The 20,350-nt window shown below is 34.5% G+C and overlaps 1 protein-coding gene across 3 annotated transcripts in view; it reads left to right on the top strand.

The window, feature by feature from the left end:
- CNOT2 (CCR4-NOT transcription complex, subunit 2) overlaps window positions 1-9,607 on the top strand; it is a 98,758-nt gene extending 89,151 nt beyond the window's left edge. For all 3 annotated transcript variants that reach the window (XM_004675898.2, XM_012720417.1, XM_004675900.1), the window contains 3 exons: window positions 92-192; window positions 1,855-1,999; window positions 8,466-9,607. In XM_004675898.2, coding sequence (XP_004675955.1) covers window positions 92-192; window positions 1,855-1,999; window positions 8,466-8,552 — 333 coding nt within the window. In that variant the 3' untranslated portion in view covers window positions 8,553-9,607. The remainder of the gene's footprint in view (window positions 1-91; window positions 193-1,854; window positions 2,000-8,465) is intronic.
- Window positions 9,608-20,350: the final 10,743 nt, after the last annotated feature.

Genomic DNA, 20,350 nt, shown 5'->3' with positions numbered 1-20,350 from the left:
GTTAATAGTATTATCTGCTATTTCAGTGGTAGCAATTATATGTTAGGACTTTAAAACTTTCATTTCAAAATAATTTATTTCTCTTTTTCAGCTGGCTGCAATAAAACTTGGCCGATATGGAGAAGACCTTCTCTTCTATCTCTATTACATGAATGGAGGAGACGTATTACAACTTTTAGCTGCAGTAGAGCTGTATGTTCAAAGTATTTTCAAACACTTTTGTATTATAGTGGCTCTTGTTTATTCTGAAAACTTCTTTATTTAAATGATGATGGATGTAGTTTCTATCTTGTTTTTAAATTGGAAATAGTTATTCAAGGAATTTGTTTTATATTTAGTGAAGCATTTTCAATTTAGATTGAATCTGTGGCTTCATAATCACTGTATACATAAAGGAACTTCAAACTTAAATAACCCTAAATTTGTAAGATGACAAAAATCTACTTGACTGATGAGTTTGATGAATCTATATATGGAAGTATAAGATATGTTTCATAACTGTGGCTCATCTTATTCCTGTGGAACCACATATGTTAATGACAGTGAACTTCATTTAATAAACATCTATTGAGTATAATATGGGTAAGACACTGTGATTATTTGTTGTGTGTTTTGAAGTGTTGATAAAATAAAGTCTGCTTTCCTTTTTAGAAGCCTATTGGCCAACTGAAATTAACATAAGAATAAGGCTTATGTCATTTCTCTATGTCCAATCAGTAACATATTTTGTCACCAGTAGGCTATTTTATTAATCATGTTTACTATAGAATGTTTTGTTACTGAAAATTTATGACATTATATTGAAGACCTTTTTACCTACTTATTTTCACAATCTTAATAACATTTCTATAAAGAATCTTGATCAGATACTTTAAAATGTGAAGCTTACTGTATTATAATAAATTGTTTTTTATTTCTAGTTGAGAATTTGTTTTTTTCCCCATGTTTTCTCTTCATTTTTGTAAGATAGCGATTGTTATTTGTTCCTTTTATAATTTACAAGTAAATAAATTCATTCAGTCATTCATCCATCCATCACTGGCAGTTCTGTTTCATATCTTATTTATGTTTAAAAATTACTTCATTGTATTGATAGGAAAGAATCGGCTTACCTGGAGGTTCATTCTATCAGAAAGTTTTTTGTTTGTGGGGTTTTTTTTTTTTTTTTTTTTTTTTTTTTTTGGTTTTTTTGTTTGTGGGGTTTTTTTGTAGCACTTTACCTCCTTTGGATGTTACTTCCCCCATTTACAAGTGATATAAATCCTCAGTGATTCTTGCATGAATTCTGATGGTCATCTTTTATCTTTGAAGAATTTAGGATCAGTGAGATATGAGTAAAAAATAAAACATCTTCAAAATGAATTTTCTATTTTCAACAGTTATAGAACTATGTGAATTGAAATAATTCAAATAGAATATGTATTTAATACTTACAAAATAGTACAAATACTTTGGGGTTTTATTTGTTTTAATGGATAACTTCAATTTTTATTGAATGTTAAGAAGAAGAAGAAAGGACTAAAGTTTCTGGGACATAATGTATTTTTATTTTGTCTTAAGTTTTTATCACATTGCTCATAGAGCTTTTAAGATCTCATTTGTTTGCATAAAAAGGTTCTTCCACTAAAGATGTGTGAATTAATGAATGTGTGGTTTTGGGCAAATTAAAAAACTTATCTTCCTCTTACTATTTCACTGGGGCTGTATTTCATAACAATAAAATTCAGGATAAGGAAGCACACATATTTGTGTATTTTATGGATAATTATCTTCTGAGAAGTTTTACAAAATGTAGAAAATGTTTGATGTGAGCCACAGGAAAAATTAATTGTCTTTTTCTCTTAAAAATTGAAGTTTTAACCGTGATTGGAGATACCACAAAGAAGAACGAGTATGGATTACCAGGGCACCAGGCATGGAGCCAACAATGAAAACCAATACATATGAGAGGGGAACATATTACTTCTTTGACTGTCTTAACTGGAGGAAAGTAGCTAAGGTATATTTTTTTCCATGTGTAAATGTATAAATAGACTTTGAAGACATGTCCTCTTTTTTGTTTACGCGTACCCAGTACATCTATTTCAGTGATGCGCCAGATATTTTGCTAAGTCTTTTGTCTCCACCTCTTGTCTTGATTTAAACTCTAGGACAATGTCCAGAAACAGTTCGTTTTCACCAGTAGTTAAGAAAATGATTGAACTTGGTAAGAGATTTTGTAATCTTTCACAAGCTTTGGTAATATTTGAAATGTTTGTCTTCTCAGTTGTAAAATAAAGTTACACCCTCTTGCAATTCCAGCCATGTATTCTTACATTATTGTTATGTTAAATTAAGCAAGTATGAGATTTTTCCTAAAACCAGCATTTAAGTAGATACTAACTCTTTCAAACATTGGCATTCACCACAGGAAAGATGCCTGAGTTTTTATATAAAAGGAAAAAGTTACAAGTGTTACCCATAATCATTTCTATGATTAGTATGCTGAGTAGTAGGGAAGTAAGAGAAATGTAAAAACAGTTGATTGTTTTGGTTTGATTTAGCATGCAAATTTTTCCTGATAAAAACATCTAACTGTCCCACATGTAAATTTCATTAGTGTCTCCACATAGTTCACATCTGTATTTAGTGTTTTATGTATGTTGTACTTAAGCCTTCATAGGAGAGAATATAAACCCCAATTACCTAATTTTCTTACTCTAGGTTTTTCTGAATGCCTTTTCCATTAATGATTCTTGTGATTAAAAAGTAAAGATTATTTTTGTTTCTTTTAAATAAATTTAAAAATAAGAAAAATACTTCACAGTTCATTGCACATTTTAGTTGTTGGTTTGAGCTTTTTTATTCTCTTGGATCAGCTTTAATAAACTCGTTTAAATGATAAACTAAAACAGGGCTGAATAAATATTAGTTATTTATCAAAAGAAGATAGAACATAAAACTTGAGACATAGGAAAACAGCAAACACCAAAGCAAGACATACATAAGTGCTTAATTACATTTTTTAAATATTATTTTGGAGTCTTTTTTTCTCCTCAGACCAAGTCCATATATACTTCACAGTATATTTGAGTTATTTTAACAATTGTAATTAACACTCATATTGATTTCAAAAGGAATATATGTGACCTCATTTAATTACACATAGTACATGAGACATTGGATATGTTAGCTGTCTTTAAGAAGCATAGTATAATAGAAAGCCAGAGTCTGTATCATAGATTTGAATGTAACTCCTATTTCTATTTATATTTGACTTTATGTACATTTTTTTCCATGCCTCTTTTGAAATTGAAATATCTGCCTTAGTTGTCATATAAGATTAAACAAGATAGACACACTATACACATAAAATGTATAGTGTTTGCCATGTCTTAAGTATTTGAGATAGAAGAGTAGTGGTGGTAATTTGTTATCATTTTTAATGATTATTATTATAGCTTATTAGTAATTGTCTTCAAAAGATGCAGATTTTGTCACCCACTGTTAAGTCAATGGTTCTCAAACATTACCTTGCATCAGAATTACTGAAGGCCTTGTTTAAACACAAATTGCTGGACTATGTCTCCATTGTGTCTGATTTAGTAAATCTGCGAATAGTATCTGGGAATTTGTATATCTAACAGCCTCCCAAGGGATGTCATTGATTATGCTGGTCTTTGTCTGGAGTCATTCATTGAGAGATTCTCAATGAGTGAGAATCTCTCAATGAATGATTCTAAACAAAAAGTGTTTCGAAAGAAGAGGAAATATCTACTAATATATAGAAATGAATAAGTAATTGATACTCTTTTCCAACTTGAAGCTTTTTGTAAATTATTCTAAACATACCTATGCATGAGAAAATGAATGTTTATAATAGATAAAGTCAACTTATATGAAAAGATAACTTATTTCAAGAATAAGTTCTCCCCATAAACTTAAAAAACAATTTAGTATTAATGGGGCCCCTTTATTTTCACATAAAAGCCAATTCCCTATTCAGCTAAATGTCATTTTAAAGAAAATTGTGTGTGTATCTGTATATCTGTGTATTTATATCTATATATAAATGTATCTATATCTATATATTATTTATATCTATATAATTTTAGGCTGAGCTGTTATATATTACCTTTCAGATTTTTAGCTGTGACAATGGAAAATAAAATTTGAAGCATATTACTAAACTGTTTAAAAAATCTCTCAAGATAGGCCCTCCCTGGTGGTGCAGTGGGTTAGGATGCAGCACTGCAAGCTAGCAGCACCCACTTAAGTGTGAGATTGATCCCTGGCCCCGGAGGTGACCCATATGGCATGGCAGACCTCTCATGTCTCACCCGCTGCTTCCCTCAGCAGTATATTTCATCGATCTGCCTGTTCTGCACCCCACTCTGTCTCTGGTGAATCCTCTCACAGCCCCTGCACCTCTAGTATGTACCCCACTTCTGTATGCATAGATAAATAAATCCTTTAAAAAAAAAGCTCTCAAGTTGCTAGCCATGTGCACACTTTTCAACAGAGCTATTTTCATGTTGATGAAAATAAGCATAATTATTAATTTCTATCAAGTATTGATTTAGCCTACTTTATTTCGTTATATCAAAATACAGATGCATGAACTTAAAACTTCTTAATTCAGATTAACTATCAGAATGGCTTCTGGTTTGTTTTCTTTCTTTTTTGTTTTGAGTGTGTTTTCAATGGTTTCCCAGAAATTGGATTTGGAAATAAGAAATTTAGTTCCATTTATAGTATGTTTATTAACAGATTTCTTGAGTCTCTTCAAAATCTGTTAAATGACTGTTACAAATAAATTTCATTATCCTCACATCTATAAAGTTGACTGTGATTTACTATTCAGAGGTAAAGAATGTACATTCAATACCTTAAACTTACTGTGAAAAGCAGAATGAATTGATATTATTATAGTTTGATAATATCGTATTACTAAAAATTATTGACCTGATCTAGACCATTATCAAGTCTCATTTCACAATATCTTAGATGAAGTTCTATCATTCTCTTATGCAAATCACTTAGTATATTCAGACACAAAGAATTGTAATACTAAAGGGTTAGATGATTTAAAGCAGAAATACTTCTTTTCCCTTAAAAATTCTGTGTCTGCATTCTAAGATCCAGCCCAAGTATACTTAAGTAAGAATTTCTTATGTCAGTAATGTATGTGTATTAAAATTTTAACACTTTGTTCACACTCCCCATTTAAACGATCCTGTTAGGCTGTATTTTCTGTCCAATATAATTTAGCTAGGATTACTCATAATCCACCAATTTAAATTTGATATTTCAAACAGTATGTGTAATCTTTCGTGTGTTTGTAATCGTACTAAGTTTTTATTTTAATCCACAGAATTCTTATAGTGGGAGGATAAAATGGGTATGTATCTGTTACCAATTATTTTCTTAAAACTAAAGGCAAAATTTAACAGTTCTTTGGAACACAACTTCACCTGTGGGTCCAACACTATATAGAATTTTTAATACTTAAGATTTTCTAAATCTCATCATAACCTCATATAAATTTATTTTGCACTGGTTTTACTGATAGTATACCTTTCTTTATACTTTAAAAAGTAACATGTGCTTTTCACCAAAATAATAAAAAATTCTAATTTTATTTAAGGTAGTTTGCTATTTCCTAAAATTTAACTTGAGTATTTTAGTTAAGAGAAAGCTGGCATTTTGAGTACTTGAGAAAACATTACTTTGGTGGGTGTTTCTCTGTAGTGGTATCAGTGCATTATCAGTGATATGCACTGATATCTGTGTAGTGATATCAATTCATGCTTTTGTATAATGATTTGGTCCTTTGAATCCAGTGCATATATTTCAATTCCACTTCACAGTGATCTTTGGCAAATATATAACTTAGTTGATAGGAAAGCTAAGAAATCCAAGTTATTTAAATAAAAGATCTAGAAATATTTTCAGTTTTTTAAGCCATAGAACTAATATAACAAATATCTCCTCTTCCATTGAAAGCAAATATATACATACACCTCCTAATACCTAAATTTGAATATTTTTAAAATTCTTTTCTTAAAATGGCAATAACTAGTGTTTATTAATTCATCAGCTACTAGTTACACACCTGCACTAGGCCTGACACTATTCCATTTCTTGCTCCTACAGGTTATACAAAAGTGTAAACAAACTCGTAAAAGTGATGTTTTTAATAAAGTGAACAGAGAGATAGCGGTATACTATCAGTTTTATATATTTTAAGAAAACTAAAAATACATGGAAGACCAGAAAATAATTTTAAAAAATGGAAGACAAATTTTGCTTTTATGAATTCTAAAATCTTCGATATAAGGTCTTTGAGATTTTCTTAACTATATCTAGCTTTACACTTGATTTTTTTAACTAGAGAGGGACAAAATTAGGTGTATTGATGAAATTGGTTTAAATTCTAATGCTGTTCACCAGTGTTTACAATGATGAAGACAGGACAGTTGAACAGTTTTATTTTTATATGGATTAGGTAGTGTGGTTTATGGTCACAGTCATTCATAAAATTTTTAGTCTACACATATTTTGGAACCAAAATGCCAATTTAATTTCTAAAGAATGGTGTAACAAGATGCTCTGCCCCACTAATAACTACTAGTCTTCAGTAAGACAGTACAATTCTTATAATGTCTCAATAGAGGTGTGTGAGAGAATGATGCTCACATAATTTATTGTAAGGCGGTGGTGATCCTGTTGTTCACTAGGTTCTGCTGATAAGCAAAGAGCCACTGTGCCTTATTTACACTTATTCTAGTAAAGTGAACCATTTTAGCATACAGTCTTCACAGTGTACCTTCTTTATAAATATTTGTCAGTAGGCTGGTTTTGTTTTTTTTTTTTTCCAGCATTTCTGGATAGGGATGTAATGAAGTGATGTCATTTTGGAAACCTAGGCTAAAAATATTTACTGTGTTCTACATAAAAAAGAAAAGACAAGGGCTTTGGTTCCACATACCAAATCCTAACCCTAGATCTTCTATATAAGAATTTGGCAAGTTACTTGAAATCTTACTTTCCTCAGTGCAAAATGAAAGTATGACATATTTGCAGAGTCATAAAGTCATAAAAGAATCTGTTCTCTAGTTTTGATACATATTAAGCTTTGATAAATTATACTTGCAGCTGCTGATATCTTTAATTTTTGAATACTTGGTTTTTCTACCTCAAAATTTAATCATGGCCTAGGTTTTCATTATAAAATTTTCACATAACAACAGAAACATCTATGATTGATAGATTAGAAATAAAGCAAATAAGGTAAAATGAATACATGATACCTAGTGAGGTTTATAGTTCTTAAAATGGGATTTATCAAAATAGTTTGTGCTGACTGAATTCAGGTCCCAGAGTTAGTAGTTTTTGAAGCCCTTTAGCTTAATAAAGGTGGTCTTGGGAAATATTTGAGGAAAAAACTGCTTTACCATTTTTAAATTTTAAAACTCAGATGTTGTTAATGATATTTTGAAAGTTTGATTGATTGAGTTTTATAAAAACTCTTTAAATGTGCCTGCAGCCAAAATCTCTGTCTGGGTTTAGGTAACAGTTACATTATCTTAAAGTCAAAGTAATAGGATTTGTGAGAAGTTTGGAGATAATGCAGGTTCTAAGTTCATTGTTTTCCTCACATTTAATGAGGTTAGAATAACTTTAAATTAAAGTAGCATGTCACTCAATATAACATGTAAATTCCAGGTATGCTGTAACTTTTTATGTTTGATTTTTGAAAAATGTACAAATCAGCAAATTGGAAAATTCTTGACCTCCAAACTCTTCATAGGAAAGATTAATTTTTAGGTTGTATATTCATTGAATGCAGCTTTATTTTAAGTATCCTATAAAATGCAGTGCTTTTTATTGGCGATACAGTGATTGGTTCCTTTTGACTTTTTTTTTTTTGTTTTGTTAAGATTTATTTATTTGTGCATACAGAACTGGGGTATAGGCCAGAGGCTCAGGGGCGGCGAGAGGCCTCACCAGAAACAGAGTGGGGAGCAGAACAGGCAGATTGATGAAGTACACTGCTGAGGGGAGCAGCGGGCAGGCCAGGAGAGGTCTGCCGTGCCATGTGGTCACCTCCAGGGGCAGGCAGGGATCGAACTCATGTGGAAGTGGCTTCAGTCCCCTAGCGCTGTGCTTTAACCCGCTGCACCACCCCTTTTGACATTTTTAAGTAAAAAGAATACACAGAATTTCAGTGCTGTAAAATAAATCTCAATGAATAACCCCTGACTTTATGCAGAAAATCTGTATTTTGTTCTTAATCAGAAACTACAGAACACTTTTTCTTTAATCTATAGTTTACCTAGAGAGAAAAAAAAGATTTGAAACTATATCTGTGTTCATTTTCACACATGTAGGTATTTTATTTGTTCAAATATTAATATATTTTGACAAAAATATAAGATCAGAGGAAGAGAAAATCATCTAAATTCTTAAATTTGATTTTATAGGAGTTCCATCTGGAATATGACAAATTAGAAGAACGACCTCACCTGCCATCCACCTTCAACTACAACCCTGCTCAGCAAGCCTTCTAAAAAGACTTCCCTTTTCTTGGGGTATGGCTGTCTCAGCACAATACTCAACATAACTGCAGAACTGATGTGGCTCAGGCACCCTGGTTTTAATTCCTTGAGGATCTGGCAATTGGCTTATGCAAAGGGTCACCATTTGAGGTCCTGCCTTACTAATTATGTGCTGCCCAACAACTAAATTTGTAATTTGTTTTTCTCTAGTTCAAGCAGGGTCTGAATTTTTTCATTTATTTTCTTTTTTGCCAGCAGACAGGCTTGGGTCTGTAAAGACAAGCAAGTACACTGACAGAAGTTTACCATTTAGTTTCTAAAATGTAAAGAAAATCCACAAAAGACTCAACAAAATTAGACCACAAAATTTGCATTGTTCATTGTAGCACTATTGGTAATAAAATAACAAATGTTTGTGCATTTTTATGTGAAGATCCTTCTCGTATTTCATTTGGAAAGATGAGCAAGGTCTGCTTCCTTCATTTTACTTCCCCTTCTGTTTTTGAAAGGCAGTTTCGCCAAGCTTAACGCAAGAATATCTGACTGTTTAGAAGAAAGATATTGCCACAATCTCTGGATGGTTTCCAGGGTTGTGTTATTACTGAGCTTCATCTTTCCAGAATGAGCAAAACACTGTCCAGTCTTTGTTACGATTTTGTAATAAATGTGTACATTTTTTTTAAATTTTTGGACATCACATGAATAAAGGTATGTATGTACGAATGTGTATATATTATATATATGACATCTATTTTGGAAAATGTTTGCCCTGCTGTACCTCATTTTTAGGAGGTGTGCATGGATGCAATATATGAAAATGGGACATTCTGGAACTGCTGGTCAGGGGACTTTGTCGCCCTGTGCACTAAAGGGCCAGATTTTCAGCAGCCAAGGACATCCATACCCAAGTGAATGTGATGGGACTTGAAGAAGTGAACTGAGACGATTCACTCTGGCTGTTTGAACAGCAGCGTTTCATAGGAAGAGAAAAAAAAAAGATCAATCTTGTATTTTCTGACCACATAAAGGCTTCTTCTCTTTGTAATAAAGTAGAAAAGCTCTCCTCACTGCAGTGTTGACTTTGATTTGAGTTTGTGAAGTTATTTCTTCAACATGAAAAATAGAGAAAGAAACCCAAACTTTTACAAATACCATTCAAATGTCACTAAACATAAAATGTCATTTTCTTTTTAACCTTTGACAAGTAACTTAAAGGAATTGTATACCACTTCACTTATTGGTTTAAAGTGTAACATCCTTAGTCCAAGTTCAAGACAGAAAACTTAAGTGGATTATGGCAACGTTAAAAATCAAACTCTCAGAACATTCTTGGGAACCAGTGAAAATACTTTTGTGGAAATTTATGAGAAATTTCTTGACCTTTAAGATACGTTTAATCTCTTAGGAGGTTATAGACAAGAAAAGCCAAAAGTGGTATTGGTGTAGATGTTAATTAAATTCAATTTGCTGAGCTAGATATTGCATACTTATGAGTTGATGGATTCTTATCCACCTAAACACAAAAAGCTGTATTTTAGCATGTCTGAAAACCAAAGCTACAAAAGCAGCACTAGAGATAGCTTTTAAAGGTGAATTTTGAAGCTTTATATTTTCATTTTAAAGCTATTCTGTGAAGAGGAAAGTTTGACATTTATTGCATTGTGTTTGAAAATGAAGCATTTTACTTTTTATCAAGAATATAAAATCACGTAAGGTTTACTTTTTCTATGCATTTTGAGATACATAAAATGGAAGACATCGGGATTTTTAAATCTTTCAGATTTAAAGCAGACCATCTCACTTACGGGAAAGTTGAAGCTCTTGTGCAAAATCCCTTCACAGAATACACACCTTTTTCACACAAAAGTGTCAAACACTAGGAATCAGTTTCTTTTTTAAAAATGACATTTTCATGATTTACTTTGTAAAAAAATTTTTTCACCATTGTATGAAGTGTAACTTTTCCTACATAACCATAAAAAAAATAGGTAGAAACAAAAAATGAAAACAGACCATTTTCTTGTACAAACAGGTCAATACAATGTCAATTAAAGCATGATCCTGACTGGTACAAAGTCATTTATATTTGATTAGTTGCCTAGACTGTAGTTTTGGGACTTTTTTCTTTTTTTTTTTTAACTGCCACAGAGTTCCAGATCTTTTTATTCTGAATCACATGAGAAAACTGCATGTAAGTGAACTTTTTGTTAATATCAGAAATCACTATGCTCTTCAAGTTTTAAAATTCTGTTTGAAATCTTTACATTAAATTTTAACACATCTAGCTTTATATCTTATGGTCACACAGATGTTGCACAGAACTAATGGTGCACATTTTCTTAAGTTTAATTCTGTTAACTGTTCCCTATATAGTGACATACGTGCATGTGTACTGTGTGAAAAAAATTTGTGATTGCACTAATTGAAACAAACCATTGAATTGCAGAGGGAGTCCTTTAAGCTATTCGTTTTCAACTATTTTTTGTGGTGATACAGAATATGATATAGATCAGATAAATACCCCTGTGTTTTCAAGTCATATATAGGTCCCTTTCTCAGGGATATTTTAATGTACAGTTTCCACTTTAGATAAATCTAACATAAAAAAAGTTTATTTGAATTTTTTTACCACTTAACTGGTTATTTTTTTGCTACTGACCATGGTTCAATGTAGGTTTTTGATAAAACGTTGATTGGTATAAATTGATAATTCAATTTGAAAATAAGTACAAATTCAAGCATTGAGCTCTAAAATAATTTACTATTTTTTGCTGTAATTTCATTTCCAAGAGTCATTTAAAACAAATTAACTTTCAAGTTTTTCTCACTACCATTTCTAGTTGATATTTCATCTGAATTATCCCTCATTCAAAACCTATTGATCTTCCATTCTGTGGCATCTAAGCATTGCTGCCAAGGAAGACTCACTTTTTTCATTTAACTCAGATTTAATAACATCAGCATTGCAAAGAGTTGCTGAAAACATGCCATGTGTGTAAACAGAGGATGTCTGTATTTAATGTTCTCTTAACTATGGTTTGTTTGTTTAGTTAATACAGATGAGAGCTAGAATTACCTAATTGGTTCCATTAGGACAGTCTCTGGAGAGTAAGACGGACAAACTTCATGCCCTTTTAAAAGGTAAATCTTCAATGGTATGTATGAAGGTATTCCATGTGCTAGCATTACTAGTGAGTTGTTCTATGAATACATGACAGACAAAGAATATGAAGCAAATAATAAAAGTCACAATTGTGATCTAAATCTAACCCGGTTATTTGTGTGCTGAGTTACATCAATAGGATGCATTGAATCAGGATAATTAGTTTTGCACATCAGTTGCTAAAACCAAAAAGGGATGGTGAACATGACTGACAAGTAGTTCATATGTATGTAGAACCATGCAAACTGACAAATTGCCAAAAGTACAAATGTAATCTTTGACCACTTTAATAACAGAAATGCTCAGGACAGGTAGGAAGTTCCTATATTTAAAGAGCTACCATATTTTGGGTAGCAGAAGAACAGGATGTGGCATACCTTCTGACTACCAACAGTTACCAAGTGTTTTACATCCATTGTTCTGCTGTTTACAATATAGCATCAGGAGGTACATCTTGATATTCCCATTTTATGTTAAGTTGCATCTGTCACAGAAACAGAAGTGGACTGTTTAGCACTAGGGAATAAATTGACAACGTAGTATCTGTCTTCAGGTTATCATATTCATTTGTGTGAAGAGAGTAGCACTAGGGCCAATTAGAGGGATATTTTAGTGCAATATGAAAATTACTGAAATAAGCTTTTGAGACATTACTTTTTTAGGACATCAACCTCAGAACCATAACCAGGGAGAGACTGGCTAAATAATGTTTTATGTCTCTAGGTAAGGAGTTGAACTGGGTAGGTGGTCTTGAGTATCTCTGTCATTTATTGAAAAAAATGGCCTGAAAATTGACAAATTACATATTTCTGCAAACCTAATTGCCAACAATTGTAAAGCACACCATTATTATGTGCATCACTTAGGGAAAAAATGGTAGCTAACAATATTAACAAGTCATCACAGTGTATCCTAATTTCAAAGATACTTTGTATGGGAAGAAAGCAGCTTAAGTTGATGAGATGTAAACCTTTGGATTGGAGACAACTAAAGACATCTGAGGGGAGGGATGAGAGCTGACTTCAAATATAGGAATAACTTGAGGAAGAGGGCAGGTTTCAAATCAGCCAGTGGAAGTTGAGTGAGATAGACTTTCCATATCAGAATGCTGTTTCTACTGTTGTATGAAGAGCCATCAACAGAAGTTCTAGCAGAAATTGGATGAATGAGAATTGCTATTAAGAAGTCCGCCTTTTGAATAAAAAGCTAGATCATTTGATCATTTACAGGCCTGTTTTTAGCTCTTCCAGATGTGGATACCCTCTTCTTGATCTGAGGTTGAAGAAAATGGTACCAGGACTAAAAATACTTAAAAGTTTTGGGCTTCCCTGGGATTAAAAGTCTCAGCACTGTGAAAACTGTCCACAGCCACTGCAGCACTAGTTTGTGGGTCAGGGAGCTGACCCACAGGACATAGCAGACCTCACCTGTCTCACCTACTGCTCTCCTCAGCAGTGTATTTCAGTAGATCTGCTAGTTCTCTCACTGTGCTTCTCTCCCCACCAGAGCCACCACCCCCCACACACACCTGTAGTCTACCCCCCCAGCTCTTGTATGCAGAAATAAATTTTTTTTTAAATATTGACCTAGTCTAAAAGGTGCTATCTTGTGGGCAATAAGATAAGGTACTTAAAATCATTGCTGTATTTTTTTATGAAATTTTTTTTTTAAGATTTATGCATACAGAACTGGGATACAGGCCAGAGGTAGAGGGGCGGTGAGAGGACTCACCAGAGACACAGTGGAGAGCAGAACAGCCAGATCAACAAGGTACACTGCTGAGGGGAGCAGCGGGCGGGTCAGGAGAGGTCTGCCGCACCATGTGGATCACCTCCATAGTGGGGGATCGAACTCATGATGATTGACTTTACCTTCTTAGTGTTGTGCTTTAACCTGCTGTGCCAACAGGGAGGGCCCCATTGCTGTATTTTTACAAAGAACTTTAAATAAGAAGACAATTTTATTCAGTTTTTTAAAAACATGTATTGAAACAATAAAGGCACAAGAAATATTGTCATATGTGTGTTATTTACCAGTTATATACGTATTCTAGTTCTACATTCAAGAGTGACGTAATAGTTTTTGAAAAGTTTTATAGTTAAGGTTTGGCCCAAGGGTATTTATACATTTCATCAGAAGACCACAGGTTTATATGATTTGAAGAAGACAGTATTCATTCATGTGCAGTCCTGTTTTCTGCTGTAGTACTGACCACAAAAGTTAAGTAATCATTCCTGTTCTTAAAAAATGATTATTTGCTGCATAAAACTCCATTTGGATTGAGATAGTTTACATCAAAGTTACCCGCTATTAGGTAATTCTCAACCTTAATGTGCATACTCATTTGCAAATACTATAAGTTGTTTTTTATTTGTAATAGCTTTTTTTTTTTTATTTTAAGATTATTTATGCATACAGAACTTGGGTACAGGCCAGAGGTGCAGGAGGGTTGAGAGGATTCACCAGAGATGGTGGGAAGCAGAACAGGTAGATAGACAAGTACACTGCTGAGGGGAGCAGTGGGCAGGTCAGGAGAGGTCTGCTGGGGCTTGTGGTCACCTGGCTGGGGATTGAACTCTCATTGAAGAGGCTGCAGCTCCCTTGCAGTGCTGTGTTTTAACACTGGTTGCACCACCAGGAGGACTCGCTACAAGTTATTTCTCCAGTTAGTAAACTCCCAGCTACAATTCAAGAAACTACTTTGCCTACTATACAAGCACTAGAATGAAGTCTTTTAAGTTACTGCTAAAGTCCAATTAAATTACCTTAGGGCAATACATTCCCGTGCATCAGAGCACTTATACTTCCGGTATAAATGTTTAGTGTAGTAGTAGTAGTAAAGCCAAAGACAATGAAATTCTGGTTCATTCCCAAGTATAAAAAAGTTTTAAATCTTAGCTGTATTTTCTGCGAGTATTGCTACTAACCTAGATTTTAGATTTCCACTTCAGTTTGTGTACATGAAAACCTAGTGGCCATTAGGTTCTTCTCAATTTTATGTTCATTAGTTGAGAGTTGTTTTTCAATCTAGTCACACTTTGTTATACCTATATAATGGATAATTTCAATGTTTTTTATAAGAATTCAGTTTCAAAGTGAATCATTTTTAGATAGTTGCCATTGTTTTTCCTTAGTCATGATTTTTTGAAGATACTGAAATTCAATGATAGTTGTCTTCATTGTTATGATTTCCTATCAAACCCCCAAAATATTGCAGTCTAATAACTTGTGATCATCAGTTGACATATGCCAAAATTCCTTTGCTAATAAACTACTTATCTTCTATATAGCAAAACTAATTTTTCATTTTTTGTGAGACTTTAGTTTCTCTTTCTTAAGACCTGATAGGTATCTACCACACCAAACTTTGACATTGTTAGAGAAGGTGAAAGATATAGTAACCCCAAAAAAGCCCTTACTATGCCAGAAGTGGTAGTTCCTTATAACAATGAAGATACCAGCTGAGGGAAACAAACACAGTGTTACACTGAATCAGAGCTGGTCTCTAATTTTCATAAGCATGAAACAATATTCCAGTAATGTATATTTAGCCTAAGTGACATTTTGACCACAATTTAATTTTTAAAATCTTTAACAACTAATGTCTTTCTGCTCAAACTACTGTTTGGTATGTATTGAAGATAATTTTAGCAATAACATTTATGCATTTTGGAAGAAATGTATCACATTTCAAGGTTACTCTGATGTCAACAATGGCTGATTTGTTTTAGGATCACCCCTGCCAATACTGACAATGGAAAAACTTTTAAACATTGATTATTCAAAAATTCACAGCTCAATGATAAAAAAATCATATGCAAGAATAATAAACTGTTTCAACTTGTATGTAAAAATAAAGATTTGGGGCAGCCAGAATGGAAGCTACCTTTAAATCTGTTAATACCAAACATCTAAGATGTAGTTTTAATTATCATATGTAACAGTTGCAGGAAAAATATCTTCACATTTGAGTTGTTAAATATTTTCCCTTAAGACATGTTTGATTTTTTATTTTAAATGATAAGTGATTTATTTTCAAATAGTAAATAATATCCAAATATATAACAAGTTATTTTCTTTTATTGAATACCTCAGTTACTTTCAGATACACCTTTTTCAATGTAAAATTTTACATAATTGTTTTCCAGTTTACTCTGATTTCGCTTGAATATTAAATTAGCTGACTAGCACATCATTATTTGAAAATGAAATTCTGTCTAAAAAGAAGAACCAAAATAATTTTCCTAGCTTCTTAGTTACAATGACATTAATTATTTAGAGCAAAATCCCTCATCCCAGAAGTGTTTGCAGGTTGGCTAGAAATGAGAAAGATGTGGACTCTTGATTTAGGGAATATTAAAACTGGGTATCCTTTCCAACTTTGAAATACTATTTCTGTTAGTATTTTGGGGTAAGGATGTCAGCTTTGCTTTCTAAACTATATCAAAAGAGAATACTATAGGAACTGGAAAATTGGCACTAGAAGGAAAAACAGGGGAAATGACAGTTGTCTTCCACATCTTAGTGGAGTTGTTTGTAAGGCAGAATAATCTTGAAACTACGTAACACCAGAGGGCAGAATAAAGCCCCTTATATGAGTATTATAGTGAGGCAGGTTTCAATTTACAAGGAAGAACTACATGTATATTTTTTAAAGATCTAAAATCAAAAGGTTAACAGTTAATGAATGCCACATCACTTTAAATATTCAAGAAAGCCTTGAATGATAACAAAGTCCTGCATTATGAAGAAGATAAGCTTTTCTTCTCTCTAGAACGAGTTAATGACTTCTATCAACATCTAGTTGTTCCTGTGTTCACTTGTTTTTCTCTTCTTTGAACCAAGCTTGAATTTTTAATATCTGAAACCTAAATACTTCATCTCCTCCATCATAAACCAGTACTATTTGCTATGAGTCTGATACAAGTTATTTTCAATGTGGGTTTGCATGAAATTAAAGAAGTACCGAATTAAATCATTGGCTCCATCATCATCCTTACTCATCATCCCCTCCATAACCAGGATTCACAATATGGAATTTGATCAAGCCTAACTATACTTGAATTTATGTATATAAGCACATCTTTAAATCTATCTGTATTACCTACACTAATTTAACTATAGAAATTTCTTAGAGGTGGGCCCTCCTTGGTGGCACAAAATGCAGCACTGCAAGCTAGCCACAGCCTCTTCAGTGCAAGTTCCATCCCAGTCCCAGCAGGAGATCCACATGGCAAGGCACACCTCTCCTGGCCTGCCCTGCTGCTCCCCTCAACAGTGTACTTCATTGATTTGCCTCTTCTGCTCTCTGTCTCTGGTGAATCCTCTCACCACCCCTGCACCTCTAGCCTGTACCCCAGTTCTGTATGCATAAATAAGTCTTTAAAAAAAAAACTGAACTAGGTGATATTTAAGCTTCCTTCCTGCTCTAATATAAGTATCTAGTAATGCTAAGCCGTAGTCTCAATAATAATAAGTATACCCTCAATGTACTAACTAAATTTTATGGATGGAAAGCAATAAAAATGACCAAATAAAAAATTTATTTTGAAATTTAAATTCTCAAAGAGTAATATTTACATTCACAATGAAGTATGATAAGAACTACCTTCTTTATATCAGCAACTTAGAAATGCTTTAGTACAACTAAGTATTTTAATGTTCAGACCAAATTGAGAGAAAACTTAAGTTTTTCTATGACAATATCTACAAGTATATATGAGTTATAACAGAAAGGGGAAAAATGTATGTTGTTGGATTATTTATACTCTCATGGTTATTCTTATCTAATTCTATTTGCAAACATCAAAACCTACCCAAAATATGAATTTTAGTGAGATGAGTTGATGATACCCTACTGTTTTTCACAACCATGTATTTTTATTATATATTATAAAATATGCAGTTATTGAAAAACTTCAGTGTGGCAATTTTTGAAAGTTTATGAACATTTCCTAATTTTTTTTAAATTCCCTTCTATTCCTAGAATATCAAAACCCTTCTTCTGATAGTTCTTTTTAGAATCTTTTATTAAAAGTATACATATGACATTGCAACTTTAACATTAGTCACAGTACTTCTGGAAAGGAATTACAAATAACAGTGGTTGCTTAATGTTCTTGTTTAGTTCTAAACAGAACTTCTTCATGATGTGACCATGATTCTGCTGGTAATATTGCCGCAGACAATGATGTAATCAAATACATTAGTATCATTCTGAGTATTAAATTTTTAATCTCAATTTTAATAGGTAGTAAACTATGCAAAGAAAGGTCTAGCTTCTTTTTCTGTGCTGCTGCTAACCCTCCACAGGAAACAAGATCTTATGAAGTGACCTCAGAGCTTACCTTCTTTGAGGTCCCTGGGGTTATTACTATTTTGAGTGTCAATGGTGACCTGTTTTCAAAACTGAGGGGCTGACATAGCCAGCCTTGGGAATGTGATAGGTCAGCCTCACCTCAAAAGTAACAGAAACAGTATTACATTAAGAATAAAATAGAAATTGTGAAATCTCTTGATAAGTTTGATTATCAACAAGAAAAACATGAAGATAATCATAGGGTTCACAAGAAAAGCAAGCTAAAGATAGGAAATAAAAGTTAATGTTTAAAAACCAGAAGGTCAGATGGTAGTGGTTTCTTCAAATACTTTAAGAATAATTAGAAGGAAGGAAAGCTACTAAATGCAGAATTTGAAAAATGAATTTAAAAGTACTTAAGAATTTAGATTAACAGAATTTTCTGACATTTATTTTCTCAACTTAGACCATTTTGCTTCGAGGCAGAGGGTTCATTCACAAAACTTGTCAAGCTCGGGAATTTCTGAAAACTTTATTGTATTTAATTTTTCTTATACACCCGCATCCCTATGTCCTACGAGCCCTAGTTAAGAGTTAATTCAGTCTCAAGATTAAGCTTGAGCTACCAAGTAGGATAACTGGTCTTGTTATCTACTTACCACTTCCGCAGATATTCTACTCTCTCTAGCCTTCCTGAAAAGCAAGACTTACTAAACTGCAGTTGGAAAAAAGGTTCATAGTGAAGATCAGAAACCCCAGATTAAATATTTCAACTATTAGACTGCAGTTTCTTTTAGGGACTGTAGTCACTAACAATTGTGTTTATGCCAACAGGAAAAATAGAAAATAATGATCCTGAAGTAAAGAAATCTACTCTTTCAAAACTTGAAAGATGTTAAAGTACAGTGTCTCCCTGGGATCTTCTTTAGTTATTCAGAAAAAAAATAGGGTCTTCCTGTCACTGAACTTGACTTGCACAGAAAAAACCAACAACTTCATTCGCCCCTTGCTTGTAAATACTGTTACCTGTCACATAAAAGAATGCAGTACCTCGAAGGAACATATCCAGTTAAGTAGCATTGAAAATCCAAGGAAGAGAAGTCAAGAACTCCATGATTAGGTGTTTCCACACATCAAGAACACAACTGAATGTAACCCAAAGTATATTCCTTTGGGCTTTGCAACCCAACTAATGTTTGTGTATTTTGCAAAGACATGAACATTCTGATTTTTCAAAATGCAGGTCGAAACAGTCAAGGTTAATATGCTAGAGATATGGTTTGGGAAAGAAGAATCTTAAATTTTCATATATTAAAAAAAGGTGGAGGGAAAAACAAGAACTGAGAGCAGAACGCAGCTCTGGAAACGGTACCTGTCCCAAAGTGGGTCTGCACGGGACTGTCGCCTTGCACAGCGCTTCTGGAAAGCTCATCTACCAATCCCCGGGCGAGCCAAGGGTGGCAGACTCCTTAAGAGGGAAACAGAACAGAAAGGATTCTGCTCTCGAAAGTCCTGGAGCTAGGGGACTGTCCTGATAGAGAAAAAAGTGGTGTCTCGGGCTCAGGTCTTTCCGTCTCCTCTGGTCCTACTCAGCCAGCTTCAGCTCTGGTGCAAAAGAGTTGGGGTCATCTCGGATGCAGAAGGCTTCAAATTCTCGCAAGGTTCACCAGGGACCCAAGCAGCACGTTTCCACCGTGTAGCCAATTGCGGGCTCCAGCTCCAAGCGCGTTGCTTCCGCGGCCAACTTCCCCCCGACTCAGCCAGTTTCGCTCCTACCCTGCCGCACCTTGGGCGGAAGCAGCTGGGTCCTGAGCAGGTCAGCGCTGGGGCGGTTGCGAGAGCCAGGACCTTGCCGCTGGACCGTTCCCTCGCTCACCGGCGGCGTGGGGGCTGTGGGGGTAGGGAACACCTTGGGAGGGGATCCCATCCCACGGGCCCCTAACTCGCTAGCCCTAAGCGTGGGAACTGGCGGCTGGGGCTCCCGGGGCGCGTCCCGGCGCGCGCCGCCGGCTCCCGGGCTTCCGCGCTGGTCCTCCCGACCCGGCTGCGCCGGGGTCTCTCCCACGCCGCCGGGGCGCGTTTCCCGGGAGACTCCCGCTGCTGGGGCGCGAGCTCGCTCTTCCTGCGGGCTGACCAATCCCCGCTTGGACTTCAAGATTCCCGCCGCTGCGCGGGCTCTACACCCACTCTCCCCTCTTTCACTTCGGCGCGGTTCCACTGATCCTAAGCTTTCACCTCGGAAGCCCCTCCGAGGGGATGTAACCAGCGTCCGGGGCGCCAGTCGCCAGCCCCCGCCGTCCCTGCCGGGGCTCCCCGGCCCCACGTCCACCCGAGACGCCCCCGGGCGGG

Source organism: Condylura cristata, unplaced genomic scaffold, assembly GCF_000260355.1.
Source record: "Condylura cristata isolate star-nosed mole 26May11 unplaced genomic scaffold, ConCri1.0 scaffold00004, whole genome shotgun sequence".
Classification (NCBI taxonomy): domain Eukaryota; kingdom Metazoa; phylum Chordata; class Mammalia; order Eulipotyphla; family Talpidae; genus Condylura; species Condylura cristata.
Note: the sequence above shows the minus strand (reverse complement) of the source record. Positions and strands in the feature narration are given on the sequence as shown.